This window comes from Habropoda laboriosa, unplaced genomic scaffold (assembly GCF_001263275.1).
Source record: "Habropoda laboriosa isolate 0110345459 unplaced genomic scaffold, ASM126327v1 scaffold20, whole genome shotgun sequence".
Classification (NCBI taxonomy): domain Eukaryota; kingdom Metazoa; phylum Arthropoda; class Insecta; order Hymenoptera; family Apidae; genus Habropoda; species Habropoda laboriosa.
Window position 1 is genome coordinate 652,417 of NW_017100143.1, and position 21,526 is coordinate 673,942.

Sequence of the window (21,526 nt, forward strand, 5' to 3'; positions counted from 1 at the left end):
ATAGTCACAACATAGATACAGAAGCTGTTAAATTATCCCTAAATTTATCAAGTTTAATTAAATTCGAAAATAAAATATTGAAATAAATACTGTTTTAACCCTTTGACGATTGGTCAGTGAAGAGTAGAGCGTTCTTCTCTGTTAAACAGCATTAACAGCCACTATATAAATAAAAAAGAGCGGTGTGGGCGCTAATACAGGATGATCCACGAGTCCATATTTATCGTTTAAAAATCGAACAACATTTTCTCTACTTAGTGTCTCAAAATTTGTTCTATTAAACGTTTTCAAGTTTACTTACGGACCATTCTGCAGTAAACGGTAAATATAGGCTTCAATAGCAGTCAAAGGGTTAACATATTCTGTTCGTAAATTTTCCGAACTACCATTGGACCAGTCGAAGAAGAACAAACGTTAGGGTATCAATATCCAGATATTGGAAAGTGTCGATTGAATCATATGATCATACGATACGTCAACTATTTCGTGTGCTATTAATGGAACCGTCCGTTTCGTTATCTCGCGTAGAATTTTAAACTGTGATGTAACTTGGAATAATCGTCGATCTTCTTGCGAGCGTCTCAGTTTCCTTTTTCCTCCATCGGTGGATGGAAGAATTGGTGACGCGTGTATATGTCAATCAACTTCGACCTAATTGAATTTATAATTAAATGGAGACGTGGCGCTTGCATGCGTTTGTATCTGGCGCCGTCGCTCGCCACTTATTAATTTCGCGGCTAAACGATAATGAAATAGGTTGCCGCGAATTATCTACCAACACGAGCTCACCTAAGCGCTACTTTCCTTTCAAACTTCATCTTTATCCTTGGCTAGATTGGATCTAAGTCTCTGCTGTCCATCAGAGAAGTTTCAGCCTTCTTCGTTGATAATAAAAAACCGTCTGTTCTTCGTAATTCGTCGCAAACGGATAGAAAGATGGATGAAAGTGTAGGGGAGAGTTGTCAAAATTGAACCCCATTTCCATTTCATGCTCTGGATCGTGCTTTCCACGAGTGCTTCGTTACAGTGAAAGCAAAAGCACTCTTCTTTATCAGTACAAACTGTAACGTCTTCTTTAGCTAATACTCTTAGTCATCCTAAATTTGTCAAATATCGCCAATACTTTCACGATAAAAATATTTCTTAGTAATTACATAAACGGCTAATTTAACGTTCTATGCTTGGTGTACCACGTTGAACACGTAGAATTGGCGAAACGTAATTTTTCCAAGTGAAAATAATGCTCGCGAAACAGTGTATACAAGTGGATACAAGTGAGTTCCATTCATAGAAAGTATACTGTACTCATTTCTCCAGCAACCTTTGGCCTTGCTGGGTCCCGGATGCCCTCTCTCGGTCCTTATCGCCCTGCTTTTGATCTTTTTTCCCAAACTCTCGAGGCAGCTGAGGCCTCGCCAAGCCTCTCCCGCGAGTAAACGAACGATCGCGTTTAATAATTATGTCAGCGGCGTTTTCTCGTCTTGACGAATATCGAAGCGGACCGTTCTCTAACGAGGCTGTTTCGTTAGACCAGCTTCCTGGTGAGCAATGATCTACGCCACTTAGATACCGGTGCGCGTCTCAGCCAACTGCGTATCTCTCTGTTACTATGAAAATTTCGGACGTGATTTTACGTAATTAGGTAGTCACCTCGGAAGGAGGATATTTGTTGTAGAATAGGAGAAAAATAATTGATCGTGTATAATTTTGTGAAGAAGAAGGTCGATACACGAGAAATGACACGTTCAATCGTATCGAAACGAGGCGCGTAAGATGACCTACATTTTGGTAACGCAGGATCATAAATCTCCATGATGTTCCACGTTTGTTGTGACGCGTGAAACGCTGCCGATGACCTAGATCTGACGTTACCCTTGCAATAATTCCATACTGGACACGCGGCACACTTTGCGAGGGAATTGCGAAAATTGAAATATGATAAAAACGTGTGATAGAAAAGTCGGAGGGAATAGCGATAGCGGTGAATCTGAAGGATAGTAACGAATAGAAATCGCTATTTAAATTATCCTAACGAATATTATAGAGAACTCTGTGAGAAAAGTGATAGCGGTGAATCTGAAGGATAGTAACGAATAGAAATCGCTATTTAAATTATCCTAAGGAACCTAATAGAGAACTTCGAAAGAAAAGTGATAGCGGTGAATCTGAAGGATAGTAACGAATAGAAATCGCTATTTAAATTATCCTAACGAATATTATAGAGAACTCTGAGAGAAAAGTGATAGCGGCGAATCTGAAAAACAGTAACGAATGTAAATCCACTGTAATACAAAAAACACTCTAACAGAAACCACTGAAAATTAAAATTGCTGTACCATGAAAATTACCATTTTCAACGAATAACAATTTTCACTGATACCAATAAAAGAAAGAAGCTGGGTAGGTGAAGAATTGTGACGAACATTTCGCATATACCAAGAGTAACAAAGAGAAACGATAGAATTCGAATCGATGTCCGCGGTTTAAAACGCCTGCGTTATCGGGCTCCGGTTCTTTTTTTTTTTTGTTTCTCGAATGACGTTGACAATCTCCGAAGTCATTGACACCAATACACCCGTGTACGCACGTACAGTTCAAGACCTCGATATATGTAACGAGATACATTGGAGAACGTATATGTATATCCGAGAGATAACAGCATCCCGAACGTAGTCCTCCTTCGTTCGGTGTACATAGAGAGAGAGAGATACGGCGGACAATAAAAATTTGTCACGACACTGTAACGAACGATTAACCGTTAATGTTCCACCGTTATTTTGCACGATTGAGGAGAGACCTTTCAGCTGAGACTATCTGTGGAACGTTGGAATTCATCGGTCGTGTTTCTCTGCGGATATTGACGGGGATTAATTGAACGATTACGTCTATCAGAGGATCTTTAACAACGTTGTGAAAATCGCGAGATCGAGGAAGATTTCGGTGGTAAATTGGGAGTAGTCGAATATCGTAGGAATTCTCTGAATTTTAGTGGACGATTAGAGTTTTCCTGTTTTTCGAAGATGTAGAAATCTTTGAAATTACTGTCGAAGTCTCGGGATTAAGGAAAATTCTGAGTTTAAACGGAGAATAGCGAAATGTCGTGTAAATTCTCTGAATTTAAATTTTCCTCTTACCGAAGGATACAGAAGTCTTCGAAATTAAGGAAAATTCTGGAATTGAAGGGAGAATAGCGAAATATCGTGCAAACTCTCTGACTTTAAATTGTAGATTAAATTTTCCTCTTACCGAAGGATACAGAAGTCTTCGAAATTAAGGAAAATTCTGGTATCGAACGTAGAACAGTGGAATATCGTACGATTTCTTTGAATTCAACTTGCCGATTACACTTTTTCTGTTTAAAGAAGATAGAGAAATCTTCGAAATTATTGTGAAGATTTCGAAATTACGAAAAATTCTGGAATCGAACGGAGAATGGCGAAACCTGTCGCCTAAATTCTCTGATTTCAACTTGCAGATTAGGATACAGATGTCCTAGAAATTATTGACAATGACAGGAAATGTGCAGTTACAGATTCATTAGCGTTCAATTAGTACAGTTTGTTCCAGTTAAACAAGGAAGCCAGCTTTTAAGGGGTCCAGTTGACAAAGGACTGCTCAAATACTTATACAAGCTTCTGGAGTTCTCCGAGGCTACCTTAGGGACTATTTGTTTGCGATATCCTCTTCAGGATGTTTCCAACGATTCTGCTCGCCTGCGGGTTTAAAAGCACGGTGACAATTTTCGCTCGCTAATTTTCGTCGTCCCTTTAAACCTAATTCCCTCCGAGAAAGTCAATTTACCCGGTACAAAAGACTTTGCGGTCTTTCCTTCCGTAAGAATGTTCGCCCTCAGATATCGTACACCGATAAATTATAAACGACAATAAACTATCTTTTATGCATGAAACTTAGTATTTTATAACTAATACTAGGTTGAAACGTTGAAATAAAGGGACTATTTGGACCGTAAAGGGTTAACGCTCCTGTAAATCCTCGAAATATTCCTAATTCTATCAAAATTTTCAAGCATCTGTTCACATTCTAAAACATCGTCGAAACAATAACCAACTATCGTAAGAAAAATCCTTTTTCACAGACGCTAAAATTACACTTTATCTTAATTCCCAGTGAACCTACAAGTTAATTTGAGCAGTTCAGACGGTGTATACGTAATCGTAGATTACCGGAGACGTAAGGAGAGATATGAATTTTTATCATCTCGTTAAGCAACACTCCGATGCGTCTTCTTACTCTTTCCAGTCGTATTTTCTCTCTGTATATTCTACATACGTTACTGTATTACTCGAAACACCGTCAAAGAGATAATATTACAATAGCTGTACCTAAATCGTTCGAATAAAAGATTCATTCACTGTGTGAATCTGTGAATTAACTAAGAAATAAATTCTACGTTAACTAGAAAATCAGAGAGGACGTGGAAAGAATTAAACTAGTGGATAGATGAACGAGTGTAAGTTGGTGAATAATAATTATGAAAACGTTGAGGTTGCGACTGTGGTACACGGAGAAATGTAGCGTGAGGCCGCGATTTGGCTATGAAAGCGTGGCAGGGTGGAACGTATCGCATGGACTATTAGATACGGCATATAGTCATCCACAAACAACGATCATACGGCGAAACGATCCGGAGATGTATTGTTGACAAGTTATTACTTGCACGATTTGGACGTGAAGTTCTGCATACCCGTCCCGTGATTCAAGATCCTGGCTGTCAGCCACAGCAGATTCTTCTAATAGCCCATCCCAAAAACCTGTCGCGACTCTATATACCGTTCGTGGTCGAGTAGCAATTTTCGTCTCGGCACAGAGGATGCTTTCAATTACGGCTCGCTGTTCACTTTACTTCGGTATTCATCTTCTTGCCCCTACACCGGGGGAAATTTAACGCAGCGATTTACAGCGGACGGGAAATTGTTACTGCGGATGGCGAATAGAAGGATAGTTGCGAAGTTGTGAATGGAAGAATTTTTGGGTGGAACGTTCTTTGTCTTTTATTTTTCGTTGGAAAGAAGTTGAAGAGGAGAGAAAATTGTAAACGTGGGAAATTCTGGAGAACTGTGGAAACTTGAATCTTGGAAAATTGTGGAAAACTTTGGAAACTCGAATTTTGAAAAATTGTGGAAAACTCTGGAGACTCGAATTCTGAAAAATTCTGGAGAACTGTGGAAACTCGAATCTTGGAAAATTGTGGAAATGGGATGATAATTGTAGAGAAAATTTAGGTGGAATATTTGTTGATTTTTAAATTTTGTTTGGTATTCGTGTTTATGGTTCCCCGCGGGGAAATTTGATTCTGTGGTTTAAAGAGGAGAGAAAATTGCGAATGTGCGAAATTCTGGAGATCTGTGGAAATTCAAACATTGAAAAACTCTGGAAATTTAAATTTTCAAGTGCTCTGAAAATTTAAATACTGAAATACTCTGGAAAGATTTTCCACAGCGTGCAGAAATGTAGAAAAACTCAGGGAGATATTTTCCAAGCTTAGTATTTCTAAGATTAACTCTAGAAAAATCGTGGAAAAATGTCAAAAAGCTCGGGGGAATATTTCTCCCCCTCTGAAAGATGGAACAATATTAATTTCAATATGGATTCCTTCCTTTCATTTTCAAAGTGGACAAAGTGCAATTTCCCATTTTTCTATTTGAAAGTGGATTGCTTAAAAAATCTACCGATGAATTTTTCGATAAAATTGAGCATCGTTTTCGCAAAAATCCAGACAAGTCGGTGCGGTGAAACAAAAGGGGAAAAAATGGTGGTCCACACTTTCGCGGTGGCGAATTTTTTGCTCGTCGATCGAATATATTTCGGTCCCACTGTCATCGCGTATTCCAGATGCGAGAGCGGGTCCACTCCACGCTCACGCACACGCGTGTTGCGGGATAAATTTTGCACGGGTGTATTTTAGGTGCACGAAGAAAGGTACGGTTTACTCTGGCGGGTAAGAAAACCAGTAAGAATCGCATGGAAAACGCGGCATAGTATGTTAAGGGAAATCGAAAAGCGAGCGTAAATGTCACGAATCGCTTCGAACTGGTGTAAAGTGATTAAAACAACGTGGAAGCTTGTCAACCGTGGCAAAACAGTTCAAAAGAACATGAACAGAGGTGGACGTTTACGAGCCAACGTGAACATAAGTGTGAAATGTGATTCAGCGAAGGAAGAAGCTTTATCCTTCTTTTCTCTCTCTCTCTCGTGGAAAATTGATTAACAAACAGTTGGAGTATTTTATTAAAACAAATACGTGCAACGTCTGTGGAGTGCAATTGAAATTCAGTGTGATGCAGACGCGTCTGGAAATCCGCGTAGCTATGACGAAACTAAATATGTTCGACGAGGTCAAACGGTTATCTTGGAAAAATGTGCGCGATTAGCGCATAATTAATTTCCTCTTGCGTCAAGTTGCATAAATTTCAATCCTATAAATAAACCATCCTATAATCTCTGAAAAAAACTAGAAATCTGTTCTTTCGATATCTGAATTCGACGAGTTTTTCCAATTTGTAGGCGTTTAAAAAAACAAATTCGACGGATAAATTAAACATATAGAGACGATGATAGATATACAGATGATTTCATCGTAATTGCGTTTCTCTTGAGGGTATAAAACGCGATAAGAGGCGTTCGATTACGGAGCAAGTTGGATGGTAAACGATCTTATAATGAAAATTTGAATATAATGGAATTTATCGTATTCGATTTGATGGTAGTTTGGCTGGTGTCCAGATTTTATACGGGATCTTTTTGGAAATAATGATGAAACGTGACAGGACTATTTCGAATGTGTTTGCAGAGATACACGTGTTATAAATCTATGCACGTATCATACATCACCTCGTCACCGGCCATTCTGACTAAATACCGAGATTCATGACCCTTCTGAATATCCTCCATTCCATGAAATCTCTCGTCTATTCCTAATTGGACTCGCGTACCTACCTCGTTAGCGATCCTCCTCGCTAAATCCACTATACCGGGAACGAATCTCTAACCACTTGTCAATTTATGCCAATTTCCTATCGATAGAAATTTAGAAACGAAGCTTCCGATTTCTTACGCCTGTTTGCTATCGATTTTTCGTAAATTTCGAATTAACGCTGCAGAGATTTCTTTTAGGCTAATTTGCCATCGATTTTTCATAAATTTGCGATTAAAGCTTCCGATTTCTCACGCCTATTTATTATCATATTTTCAAGGATTTGAAATTAACGCTGGAGAGAGTTGAAGTTTCCAATTTCCTCCGCGAATTTTTCAGAAATTTGGGATCAAAGCTTCCGATTTCTCACGCCAATTTCTATCAATTTTTCAAAAATTTGAAATTAACGCGGGAGAGAATTAAATTTTTCAATTTCTCCCGCCAACTTTCCGGCAACTTTTCATAAATTTGGGATCAAAGCTTCCGATTTCTCACGCCAATTTCCATCAATTTTTCAAAAATTTGAAATTAACGCAAGAGAGAATTAAATTTTTCAATTTCCCGTCAAATTTTCACAAATTTAGAATTACCGATGACGACACTACCCCAAAAATATTCGCGTCGTATCGAACGCGCAGTGATCCCAAAAATTTCGACAAAAAACAACTAATACAGATCACAGATTGGAAAACTAGTTCCGCCAGAAAAAAAAAAAGAGAAAAAACGAAGAAGATTTAATTTTCTGGTCGCGACACGGCGCGACGCGGCGTCGAGCTAATCACCAACATGTGCGCGGAAATGAAATTAAAGAGATCCGTTTCTATAAAAGCGGAGGCCGACAAAGGGGACGGTGCAGCGGGGTCGATAATTAGCGAGTGAGAATGGTAGACAAACACTGGTCGCGTTTCGGGCATCTATGTAAGCGGAACACATGTTTTCGAGGGTGACACTGACATCCATCACTCGTGCCCGTGCACGCCCACGTCTCTCTCTCTTCCACCAACACAGAGCTTCACTTTTCTACTTATAACAGCTCTGCACGCTTTTTACTCCTTCCTTTTATCCGCGACAATTTGTTCCGCCTACCCGGTATCGTTTTCGCAAATTTCCAGCTACGAAATTAGCCGATTCCCGCTCTACATCGCGCCTCCGCGCTTTTTATCGCCACCCCGTGCATCTTCCTGCGCGATACTCCGTCGAAATTCCGTGGAGAAAGGGGTGCTATCGTTTCGAGCGAATAATTTTATCGTGCAATATCGTTCGACGATGTAAATCTAGAAAATCGATCGTCCTGAAGTTTTCTTAACCCGTTAACACTCAAATTATTATTTTAATTATTTTCTTACACTGTTCGTGTTGCGCTGTGCTTTCTATTTTACGGTGAAAATCTATGTCAGAATTATAAATAAATGGGAAACTTATTTCTGTACGTCTAGGAAATAATTAAAAAATAATAAAATCGACCACTTTTGGCATATCAAGGGGTTAATCTATATTTCACGATCATTATTTTATTCTAACCACTACTTAGTTAATTGTACTGTTATAAAATACGATCCATCCACCTTGCCGAACAAGTTAAATAATCTATGAAAAGGCGCCACGTTTATCTCTATTCAAAAATTCAATCCTCTCAGCGAATCAACAAATATTTAATGCAAATTCCTAACTAATACATTAACTCTAGAAAATCCAAAGGATGATAGAAAAATATCCACAAAATTTCAAACAGCTTATGCAAGTAACTCTTCGGTATTTTACTTCCTCGCACAAAACTAAATACAATTAAACATTCTATTAACTGTTTTTCGACTGAAAATTAAACGAAACCTCGCAACATCTCCAGGTTTCTAAGCTCACCAACGCCAGATTCTCTCTAAACCGCTATAATTACTCCGAACACAATGTACCTTTCGTCCATTTTCGTCGCTTCCGATGAATCGGCCATTGAGCCGGTGGCCAAATCTTGCTGGACTGTCGCTATCAATCTCGATCAAGAAGCATAACGTCGACTTCCATCGTTTCTCTAATATAATCCACGATTGTCGACCGACTCGTCTGTTCCTACGATAAAGCAACCGTTGATCCGCTCTCCTCCTCTCTAGAGACCACGATGAATTTCGTTTTCTCTCCCGGGAGCAACCAGTTCCTCCCCGCGCGCGCGAGAATCGAGGAGGAATACATAAATCGCGAGGCGGGAAGATCGAGTGCAGGATCGTACATCTGCGGATCGTCGCGTGGAACCGCTGGATCTGGCCATTTCACGCACGCACACGCGCGTGAACGTCGCGTTGCAACGCAATATTATTAGACTTTTTCCGCGGGTGTACGCGAGCTGATGAATGGCCGAAGATCAAAGGGATCACCGCGCGTGTAGTCATTTTACACGCGTGTAATACACGTATCCTCCGTTGGCAAAAGGGGGTTCTCCGTGTGTGGACGCGTGTGCGTGTCCACAGATGCCACGCACCGGGAGGATCCCTTTTCTCCCATTCGGGACGTTGCTTTCACGCTAATTCCTCATGTTCCCTGGACGTATAGTTTGTCTGAATGGAGAGACGTGGATTTCTAATTGATTTGTAAGCTTGTATGTTCCTTCTTCTGCTTGGAGTTTCTCCTCACGTGTTTCTGTGTAACCGCTGTTATCGAGCGGAGTTTAGAAGGTCCGAAGGGAGTTTCGGAGAGTGAAGTTTTGTGAGGTTGAGAAATTTATTGCTGACCCTTATTGGATTTCTCAGTTTCTTCGGGAGCCAGGGATTAGCGGCTGGAATAAGAAAAATATTTGGTTTAGATTGTAGGAAAGGGCTCGATATATACGTGCTCCAAGTAGCTTATAAGAATGATAAGGATAATTGTTTAGATATGTACCGGGAGCAGATTTATATTGGTCTTCTTTTTATACCAATTTTTCTTTCTTCATATTGTACGTGTTGGGGCACCCTTTATATCTGTACAGAAGGCAAATAAATTTAAGTTAGCTTCCTTGAAAAATATGTTGGTAACCTTCTTTTTTATTCAATCTTAATAATTTTGTAGTGACTGTTTAACCCTTTGCACTCCAATGGCGCTTTTATGGCGACACGCGTAATTACTTTGGAGAAATGTACAATTCAGACTTTTTTTATATTATTTTATATTTTAACAGAAGAAATACAAATAAATAAATTCGTAAACACTAAAAATCCTTTTTTTTTTTCAAGACAAAACTTTGGCTTTCCAGAAGTTTCACTATTAATCTTATCAAAAAATACTCGGAGTGCAAAGGGTTAAGTTTGCTTTGTATTCAGTAAGTGTCTTAATATTTATCCTACATCTATTTAAGTATGATTCGCTGGGAAGGCTACTTTTATACCACAAAAAGCCTAGAAAAGTTTAAACAATTTTTTGCACCTGCCACATTTGATTCTAAAAAATTCATTCTCTTTTGTCTTTCTATATTTATATACTGAACACAGAGTAGCTGTATCGTTGCGAAAATTGACCAGGTATCCCGAAAGAACCTCGGAAAATTCAAGTAACTTCTCGTCGATTGAAGTTTCATTCAAAAAAGTGAATTATTCTTCGATCTCCCTGTATTTCCATAGAACTGAAGTGTTCGCGATTCACGAGGTGCCGACAGCGTCTCTAGATCCGCGGTAGAAGACAGATGTTGTTGGAAATGAAAGGAAATTCGTCGTAATTATAAATCTATCAGGCGAGCGTTTTATCCCCTCATTAATTACTCACCTATAAGCAAGCCGACCAGAAGCAGGCATAAACCACGGGGCTTGTCTTCTGTTTAACGAGCGCGCGCCACGCTACTCCCTCGCGATCGAACGGTTCGCCGGCAAAAAGACGGGGCTTTAATGTAACGCGGCTCATTAAGTCCAAATCGTTGGAGTTTAACGGGCCACGTCGGGGTCGTTCCACGAATTCGCGATCGTCCGCTGAAAAACTCTCTCCTTTTACCAGGGTGATTCGTGGAAAACCGCCTCCTCGTTTGTCTTTCAATTAAAACGCCCGCGAAACCCGCTCTCTACTCCTCCGACCAGACTATAGATTAATCTCGCTACTGAGAAAATATTTGTAAACCTGTCAGCGGGAGAACCGTCCGTTTAGAAAACTGTTTATCAGAAGAAGTTGAAGAATTTCGGAGTAAATTGCGAGAGGCGAAATTTTCGACCTATCCGTGGGAACTTGTTCGTTGGATAGAAGTTAACAGTTTGGGAAAAATTGCGAGTAGAATACTTCGGCTGAAAATTAAAATCAAAATTGTGATTTATTATGAATTGATAGAATGTTCAATTTGAGAGAAATTCTAAGCACAGTTCTCTAGCTGTTGATAAAAATTGCAGAAGCGACGCTTCTCCTCCGAGATGTAAAATAGAAAACGAATACCAAAGAAAATTCTTCAGCTATCAATTAAAATTGCAAAAGTGACAATTTCCCATCTATACAGATTTAAAACAGGAAATTAATACCAAAGAGAATTCTTCAGTTATCGAGTAAAATTGCAGGAACGACACTTCCCCTTCGAGATTTAAAATAGCAAACGAATACCAAAGAAAATTCTTCAGATAACGATTGAAAACTAGAAACGACACTTTCTCATCTTCCTTCGAAGCAATAATTTTCAAATCTGAAAGCACGCACTTACTACAGAACCTCCTACAAATCATAGAATCGTATAAATTCTTAAAAATTCTTCCTCGTAACGCTGGTTCAAAGGCTGCCCCTTTCCTCTACGCCATCGATATACCGTTGATGGTTGAAATGTGGCGTAAAGGGCGCGTGTTTCGCGCCTCTGCCAAGAAACCGCCATTACGGGGAGAGCTGAGGGGATGTGGAGGATGAAAAAAAATGGTGGCCGATGGCCTGGCAAAAACGCGTCTCTACGGTTGGCGGCGTCGCCGACGGAACTCTTCTTCCAGGAATCACGTACAGCCCTCCTTTCCTCCTCTTATTTATTCCTGTTCTGGCCGTAACGCGTAAGTAGAAAAGAGGAACGAACGAGAAAGGGAAACCGACGTAACCATCAACTCGTAGGGAGAGAAGAAGATCGCTTAGAAAGAGAAGAGCAGACATAAATGTCCCCTTCCGCGAGAGAAAGTCCTCGTTCATGTTCCATAAACAGACACGTATTTCCTTCGCGGATATCCGTCCACCTCCTCTCCAGATCCATTACGCTTCTTCAAAATAGATGCAAACGGCTAGAGGGAGAGATTCGATCCTCTCTCGACATCAAAGGACCTCGAAGATGTTAATGTTTGCGAGGTCTAAGTTGTGAATGGAGGACGTCGATGTCTTTGTACTTTTATTTGTTCATCGTGACGATGAAGGGAAGCTTCGAATCTACGGATAAGTACGAAATGACTTTTTTCTGAATTTTTTTGGAAATTGAAAGTTGAAATTAATTTAATAATCACAGAAACACGGTGTTATTAGAATTATCGTAGGTGCAATACAGTAGTCGAACGTTGCATAAATCGTACTTCATTTCTTTTTAACCCTTTGAATATCCTAGGCAAAAATTGATCAAGCATCCATCGGTAAATAGATAAATTTAAAAACCAAAAGACGTACTTTTTAACCCTTTGCATCCCTCAAGCAAAATTGATCTCAATTAAGCCTACCTTACAGACGCAACGATAGACTGTTATCTATCCATGATCGTAGACAGATAAGAAATTTAAAGAACAAAAAATTCAGTCGTGAAAGGGTTAATATTCGATGATTCGAGGTCTGAAAATTTTCTGTTTACATTTTCCGCAGCCCGTTTATTTCACATTTTTAAACACTAGTTCGACAACTCTCTCCAATAATTTTCCCCGTCTCTCTGATAACAGACAATTAACGTGTTTCGCGGCGAAGAGGAGGAACACGCGAGGAAAGCGCGCTGGAGTTAAAGATAGCCCTCTTATTATGCCTGCCCGTAACGGGTTGTTGTCTTCGCTTACCGGCGAACGGAATTTAGGTGGGTTTGGTATGCAGTTAGAGGCAATTGCTAGGGCATTGCTTCGCTAATTAAGGGTTGCTACAACCGACATACATCTGCATCTCATTAAAACGAGCCCCAAGCGCCAGGTGTAGTCGCGTTATTTAGTGTCTCGGACACGTTGCAATCGACGGAGGAGTAAGTAACGTGGTCCCTTTGCGTTCCTATTAGTACCTACGCCGATTTTATAAATCAAAATCGTGTTGCTCTCTTCGTTACGCGTATCTTAAATAGAGGGGTTCACCGAGTGGAAACTGAGGGATTTATCGACTTTTTTATGGACCCGAGGGTCACTTTTAATCGAACCACCCTGAAAGGGTCCGTCTAATTTTTCTTCTTCGACTGGTTCCAAGCGTTAACGCAATCCTATTTCTGACCCAAAACGAGAACAAAAAACAGAAAGAAATATTTCAATTAACCCTTCGAACACAATAGACTCCTATACAACCAATAAACTCACATAAATACATTTAACACTAGGTTTACGGGACGCGTCATTTTGGCGCATTTCGAATTTCACTGGCGTTTCGAGTTTCTGGGAATTACAGAAACCGTTTACATTTCTCTCCTACCACTCATGCTTAACATAAATCTTACATAAATCTATAACATCGCATAGTTTCGTTTACAAGTTAACAGTACATAATACGTTCTTTTCATATAAAATAAATTACTTTTAAAAAAAAATTTGCGATCAATTGACGCGTGTCCGTAGAAACGGGTACAAATCTCCGCAAAACCTAGCGTTAACCAATACAAACAGTCATACTCCTCCTCCATCCAAGAGTCAAAGAAACATAGTACCCCAAAAAGACACCACCCCCCCCCCCAAAAAACGCAGAAACTCTCGCACGAACGAATCCACACCTCCGGCAAACCTCTGCCTCAGCCCGTTAAATTCGTTCTCCACGAACAGAGAGTAACACGAGCGAACTCGGTGCAGATCAACAGCAGCAGCAACAGCAGCAGCAGCCTCACCAGCAGCAGCAGCAGCAACAGTACGGTGAGGTGAACCAGCTTGGCGGAGTGTTCGTTAACGGTCGTCCCTTGCCAAACGCGGTCAGGTTGCGAATAGTCGAGCTTGCTCAGCTTGGTATCAGGCCGTGCGACATCTCGCGGCAGCTGCGGGTCAGCCATGGTTGTGTCAGCAAGATCTTGGCCCGTTACCACGAGACAGGCAGCATACTGCCCGGTGCTATCGGTGGTAGCAAGCCCCGTGTTACCACGCCTAAGGTCGTCCAGTACATCAAACAGCTGAAGCTCAAGGATCCGGGGATATTCGCGTGGGAGATCAGGGATCGTTTGTTGTCTGACGGTGTTTGCGACAAGTACAACGTGCCATCGGTCAGCAGCATCTCGAGGATACTGAGGAACAAAGTCGGCGCTGCCACAGCTATACACCATCATCCGCATCATCCGGCGCATCATCATCATCATCACCATTTGTACGCGGCGGCTGCAGCCGCAGGAGCTGCGCTTTGTCCTGTACCGTATCCACCGACGCCGTATCACGCGACGCCTCCACCCGCTGTTACGCATCACCATCATCATCATCATCATCCAGGTTGGTAGCAGGTGTTTACTACGTTCTTGTGTTACGTTTCTTGTTCTTCTTCCTTCGAACGAGAACTTTCGGAGTACATAGGCTTGCTTCGCGCTCGCGCTGTAGATCACAGTCACTGGGTAGTCTACCTTGATATTTCCGGGATTAACACGTTCACTGTCCGATAGAGAAGCATTTCAATCTAAGGAACGTGTTGTGAAAAGTTTAGCTATATTTTACAAGGTTCGTTTTATTTATTTAACACGTTCGCTACCAGCGTCACATATGTGTGACCAATTCCCACGATAGAACGGTACTATCTACCTGTAATACATAATAAAAAATGCACTGTTAGGTGTGTATAAGTGCAGGCATCTATCGTACTATGTAAAACTGAAAAAAATATAGATATTAAGAATGTAAACCGTGGTAGCGAACGTGTTAACACTAATTCATGCTTCCTCCATTAAAATGAAAAATTCCAAGGAACGACAGAAAACTAATTAACTTTCTGTTTCTACTTTTCCGACACTGAACATGTTGATACGAAAAAAGTTCTCGATCGAAAAGCCAAGGTACCGAGCACGGTGCGTGACAGATTGGTGGAAGAACAGTTTAGGTTCGAGGCTGCGGTCAAGTATCCGCAACTTGAAGTATGCGTTCAGTTCTAGCAGCGAGCTCTCGGGATATCCGGCAACAGTCGCGTCTCTTTCTTCCATCCTGATCGCTGAAAAATATAACAGAATTCCAACGAACCTGTGTCCCCTCATCCACCAATTTTTTGGTACCGGTGCGTTTCCAGTTGGACCGACGACCCCTAGCAAGCTGTCTCCGTCCTCTCCGACCACAGTTCATCACACTGGAATCGCTCATCAGACGTCCACACCGGCTGGTTTACAGTGGCCCAGTCCTCACACGGTCCACGACATCCTCGCCAGCGGTTGCAATCTCGCCAATTCTCAGTCATCCCCGTCGCCAACGTCGCCGATCTGCGCGACGGTCAACAACAACCATCACCACCATCCCCATCCCCATCATCATCATCATCAAAGCAACGACAACTCGACCAGTAACAATAACAACAACAACGAAGAGACCACCAGCGGTTACCATCATCCGCACCACCATCATCATCACCATCAGCAGTATTACGCGTCAGCTCTCTACCATCATCACCATCATCATCACTCGGACAACGTGACACCTGTCGCGACCACGTCACCTGTCCTCACCGTGCAGTCGATCATGATGCAGTCGTCCACGGTGAACAGCCAGCCAGCCAGTCCCTGTAATTGAGAAAGGATTAGAGAAGTTTCAGGAGAAAGATGAAGAGCGATGAGAGGATCGTCGCTGAAGAGGAGAACATTTCTTTCTGGGACTGTTCGCGAGAAGATTGAGAGGAATTTGGGATTAGAAGAAGTGGATGAGAGAATTTTCGATGGTGTTTTGGTGGTCCTTGAGAGTAGACGTTGAAGAAGAACTTTCTCGGACTGTATTTTGAGAAGTTTGTAAGGAATTTGGGAGGATCGGGATAACGATGAGTGGATGAAAGAGAAATTTCGATGGTGTTTGGTGGTCCTTGAGATGTTGTAGAGTTTTCTGAGACTATATCTGAGAAGTTTGTAACGAATTTGGGATACAACGTGCGGATGAGAGAGAATTCTGACGATGTTCAGTGGTCCTTGAGTGGGAGAATATGGATGTTGAAGAATTTTCTGAGACTATTTCGGAGAAGTTCGTAGTAAGTTTGTAAGAGTGACTGTGAATTGAAGCTTGTAAAGCGTGATTGGATCTCTGTAGACAGGCGAGAACGGTATATCATCGTCACCAGTATTATGTATTTTTATCATCGTCATTCGCCAAAAGTGCCTTTTTTTCGAGTGCCATAAGGAAAAGCAATTCTACGACTGTGAGAGAAGAAGATTGTTGTAATTTTATAGAGAAAAAAAATAATAATAATAAGGATCTACACACTGTTCAATCCTTCAGCCCGTTTTTTTTTTTTTTGTACGTTTGTTCGATCTTTGCGTAGGTTTAATGATGTAATCATTGTTAAAGGAAACGTTTAAAGAAGTCTCTGGACCGATGGAACGCTATTGATATTATTTAACTGATAAATTGTGTACAATCGTGTCACGATTGAGCGACTATAGTCCTCTGCCATGCTTTTTTATGGAATGCAATTTTTGTCATTTTGGGAAATATATATTTTCCTTGAAGTTAAACGACATATGTGTGTGTGTATGTGTAACCTTCCTCCCTTTATCACCGTAATCTTTTTCAGATTTAATTCGAGTATACGATAAAAACCGGATAGCAAGGTAAGGTAAGTTTGTCGAGCTTGATGGAAATATATGAAGAAGAGATTAGTAAAAGATGAGAGTCGAATTACACGGAGATGTCGAAAAGATTAGTCTGGTAACGATGCATCGCGGACAAACTGTCTCTCTTTACGTCCCTCCATCACTATAATTAACCGAAATCTTTTTCTCGCCTCGGACATTAATCTACCTCCTAGCTCACGGCTCAGTTGGCACGCTGAAGAGTTCAAGAATACAACGGTGCTTTAGATTCTCTGCAATTCCGCTCCTTCTTGGCACGACGCTTTCCAACGTTCAATTTTCTTCCAACGATACGAATTATCCGAAAGACGGAAATGTCTGATTCGGTTAAACAGGAGTGAAAATTCAGGAAGAATTTCTTTCTATTTGTTTCTCTTTTTCCTTCGCTTTCTGTTGGAGAACGCGGTAACTTGTGCCTGTTAAGTTAATCTTCTCGCGGCGATCTTGGTGTGTAATTAGCAAAGACTTCCTTGATGCGAAGGGAAAGTTCGTTTTAAGGGGAATGAAAGAAAAACCGACGAAGTCATCTTGAGATTTAGTTGTCCGTGTGCTCGCGTAATCGCGAGTTTCCAATCGATCGAAGAACACAAGGTATGTATTCAGTTTGATCGCCGCTCCAGAAATGGTCCAAGCAAGGCTGAAGAAGCTGAGTAAGGAAAGGGGGAGAGTTAAATTGTTAAATTCAAATATTCAAAGTTTTAAATGGGAATTCTTCAATTCGTAATATTTAAATTCTTCACTTCAAATTCCTAAATTCGTAATATTCAAATTCTCAAATTATTAAAATTGAAATTCTCAAATTCGTAATATTCAAATTCCCAAATTATTAAAACTAAAATTCTCAAATTCGTGATATTTAAATTCTTCACTTCAAATTCCTAAATTCGTAATATTCAAATTCCCAAATTATTAAAACTAAAATTCTCAAATTCGTAAAATTGAAATTCTCATATTATTAAAATTGAAATTCTTCACTTCAAATTCCTGAATTCGCAATATTCAAATTCTCAAATTACTAAAATCCAAATTCTCAAATTAGCAAAACTAAAATTCTTCAATTCGCGATATTTAAATTCTTCACCTCGAATTCCTAAATTCGCAATATTCAAATTCTCAAATTAGCAAAACTAAAATTCTTCAATTCGCGATATTTAAATTCCGGAGTCAATTAAATCCATTTCCAATCGCTCCAGCTAAAATATCCCGAAATCTCAATTGGAATATTTCAGTTCCACGTTGAAACATTGAACTACAAGTGGCTGCAACAATGTACCAGCGAAGTTGCCTCAATAAAGATGTCAATTAGCTATTTACAATCAGCGTCTCTTCGACTTCGCTGTTCGCATCGAACTATAAACGGATGAAAGGGCTCGTAGAGAACGGATCGGAAAGAATGTGACGATCGTAAAACACGCTTGCTGATTTTATATGGCGACGGTTAGAATAATTGTGTGTCGCGAGAATTACATGCACTATCGCGTATCCTTGTTAACGGCTCTTGTAAAACACACGCAACCAGATATAAGTGTGCATCGATTCGCGCGTAACTTTACCCGATAACGTGTGGAACGGTTTTGATTGATGCTTCCATTCCGAATAATCAGAAGAGTTTCTGTGTAACCAAAGATAATGTTCGTCCCCATGTTTAATGAGCTGCGATATCGTTCTTAATGCGTACAAGCCTACAACTAAATTAATCGTTTCCTCCCTTGTTTTTCAAAGAAACAACGTTCCACGAAGAAAGTGCGATTCGAACTCTCTCTCTTTGAAACGCATACTTCAATCGTAATTCACGAGTTCCTTGTCACGGCAGAATTGCAAGTTTCACCGGAGTGTTGAAAGAAAGTTCACGTTAAAATATTTCATTATCGAAAAATATCGATATAAACAAACATCGAATCGAAGAGTAACTCTTTTTTTCTAATTAAAACTTCATTTTTGAAAACTCTCGTTTATCACCGATGGTACCTGCCTAAACTACCTGATAAAATCGTTTAGTTATTGAAAAATATCGACACGGACTGAATTTTTCACATTCGCAAGCATCAAATCGAAAAATAATTGTTTTCTTTCGATTAAAATTCCATTTTCGAAAACTCTCGTGTGTCCCTCGATGGCACACGTGGTATAGACCGCGTTAATTAAGTGAAATAATATTTCTAGTTCGACTTTAATAAAAAAAAAAACAAATTTGGAACAAATAGATTGGTAATAACTTGAACGATAAAATCAGAACAAAGTGAGATTGACAAACGATAGAAACGCTTTCTCAGCTGAATATCCAACAGCTTCTGTTGTACGATAAGGAAGCAGATAACAGTACACGCGTGGTGTTGTCTTTTGTGTAGGTATCGGCGCGCGCGCGCGCCGAGTTATAAAAGCAAACGAGTCGGCGCTGTCCAATCAGCGTTGATCGAGCGTGAAATCCCTCCTCTTCGACGAAATTAGACACCCACTCGGCGTTCCCGGCGCTCACGAGCCTCGGTCAAAATAACCAATGATAGTTTTTCCAATGGAAGGTGATATCAAGCGGAATTCAGGCGCCATTTAGATAGAATCCGTACGATAAACCACGTTTCGCAATGGAAAAGCATCAACTCGATCCTTTTACAATTGATCCTAATTAAAGTTCTATGTCCAATTTTCGATATAACTCTGCGAAATACATTTTTACAATAACAATCTATCAGACGCTGTTACGATCATTTTTTCGAATTTTACAAGTTTCCGTTTCAATTGAATAAGCGACGAGGCGAAGCAAAACGAGGCGAAGAAAGGGTTAAAGACTGACACCTGATAAGTGAGTCTTCCATGTAACAGCTTGGGTAACAATAATCGGCACCTCCTGTCGACGTATAAGCTTGGAAGTGTGTTTTTCTGGTGACGTTTAGACGCGCATATAACATAATGAGTCCCGTTGCGGCATGACGAACCGTCCCTTTGAAATACGAATATCCCCTTTCTACTCTGCGGTGTGATACTCCGCCCCGATACACTATTACTGCCTAGTCAAAGGAGCGACAGAACCGCTTCTTTGGAAGTCGTTCAGTGTCGGTTTTCCACGTTCTCATTAAGGGCGCGGTTGGTCTTATTAACCGCGAGAAAAGAAAGGGGCAGATTTTTCGTTCCTTCTTCCTCGAAGAAAAAAAATCAGACGTCTTTCGGTCACGAAAGAAAAAATAAAGAGTCTATTTACCGTATGTAAATGTATAATAGGTGTAAGAAGATTAGCAGATAGGCTATTAATTATCAGTGATAAAAATGAAATAAGGAAGACAAGAGGGTAATTTGTTAGAAGCTCACAAGGCTTGTCAAAGTAGCTTCTAATATCAGAGGAGTGTACAGACATTGGCCGTGAATAGACGTATAAATTTCCACGGCAAATATACGTCAGGGGTTTTTGCAGAGAGAAGGTGAAGACTCGAATGAGCGAGAGAATGGTGTGTCCAGCTCAACCTTTCTCTGTTTAAAATACGGCTGACTTCTGGGGGCGAGAGTTAGCTTTGCTCGCCGATCTCGCGAACTCCGTCACGCTCGATTACGAGCTACGCCATGACGAAGATACGCTAATAAATTAACGGGTAAATAAACCCTACGGAGAGGGAACACGCGCTACACGTATCTTCGCTTAGAATAGAATAGAATGTATTAGAAGAGCACGCGCGATTAATGGGCCGAGATTTCGTACGGCTGGAAGGTGCAGCGTCAACGTCGAGCCGCACGATTTCCCAAGAACGAGCTGAAGTAACTACAGTGATGGAATAACTTTTCGTACTTTGAGAAACGTGAAACCGCCGGAGGAAGCGCTTAAGAGGATCGCGGGCAACCCTTCTTTCGCTTGCTTCTTGCTCGTGCTCGCTTCGTTTCCTCTAACTGGAGTATACAAATTCAAATATTCAAATTTATATATTCAAACTCTGAAATTAAAATTCAGCCAATTAAACTCGAAGTATTCAAATTTAAACTTTCAGATTCAAATATTCCAATTCAAATTTACATTAAGAGTAATTTGGCCCTACTATCTCGTAGACTTCGTATCTTCACGATGATAGATCCTGTGGATCAGCAAATAGGAGAAAAGGGAAAGGGGTGGAACGTGATAATTAAGAAAACGTCCCGTTCTCCTGGTCCAGCGTGTTCCTTTCGTCTGGAGAGGCAAGTCGAGCCGCGTTTTCCATTCGGTGTACAAATAGCTCACAGACCCCTAGCCCCTGTCGGCTTCTCTCATGTCTCCGCGAAGCTGCGTGTCGCGTCGCGTCGCACGCTTCATGCTTCTACGCTACTCGATGTCGAGCGTCGTCGCTCCTACTTTTAATCTATCTCCTTTTTTCGCTTCTTTGCACGTGGAACGTCGGATAATGCGCGGGAAAAATGGTCGTCTTCTGTTTCGGGCCCGGTTTTTCCTGGAAATTACTTGTCACGTGGTAAAATAATGGAACCAAGGGGAACTGTCGTGTAGAAAAGAATATTTTTTACAGACTTAGCATTCCGAACTTAATGAACTACAAGCTATTACACGTGGTAAATTACATATTTTAATCGTTCTATTATTTGATTCGGTATTTGGTTAGGTTAGTAATAAGGCGGGAAAAAATTTTAACCTCGTACACACTCGTTACGAAGTAAATTTAATCGTTGTATATAGTTAGAATTGCTTAGAGTTTCATTGTAAATGATATTTTGGTAAGGTTACTGTAAAAAGATTACTATTTACCATTCCGAGGAGTTATTTT

At 40.6% G+C, this 21,526-nt stretch overlaps 1 protein-coding gene across 1 annotated transcript; it reads left to right on the top strand.

Annotated features, from left to right (window-relative positions):
• Window positions 1-1,240: 1,240 nt before the first annotated feature.
• LOC108573096 (paired box protein Pax-1-like) lies at window positions 1,241-15,845 on the top strand. Its single transcript, XM_017935466.1, has 3 exons — window positions 1,241-1,274; window positions 13,825-14,472; window positions 15,254-15,845. Exons 1-3 carry the CDS (start codon window positions 1,241-1,243, stop codon window positions 15,745-15,747), a joined length of 1,176 nt encoding a protein of 391 aa, XP_017790955.1. The 3' UTR covers window positions 15,748-15,845.
• Window positions 15,846-21,526: the final 5,681 nt, after the last annotated feature.

Bases quoted from the DNA above. Each gene is read 5' to 3' on its own strand.
- LOC108573096 (XM_017935466.1), top strand. From the start codon at position 1,241: ATGCTCGCGAAACAGTGTATACAAGTGGATACAA. The intron at 1,275-13,824 runs GTGAGTTCCATT...CTCCACGAACAG, and splicing joins GTGTATACAAGTGGATACAA to AGAGTAACACGAGCGAACTC. The intron at 14,473-15,253 runs GTTGGTAGCAGG...GTGCGTTTCCAG, and splicing joins TCATCATCATCATCATCCAG to TTGGACCGACGACCCCTAGC.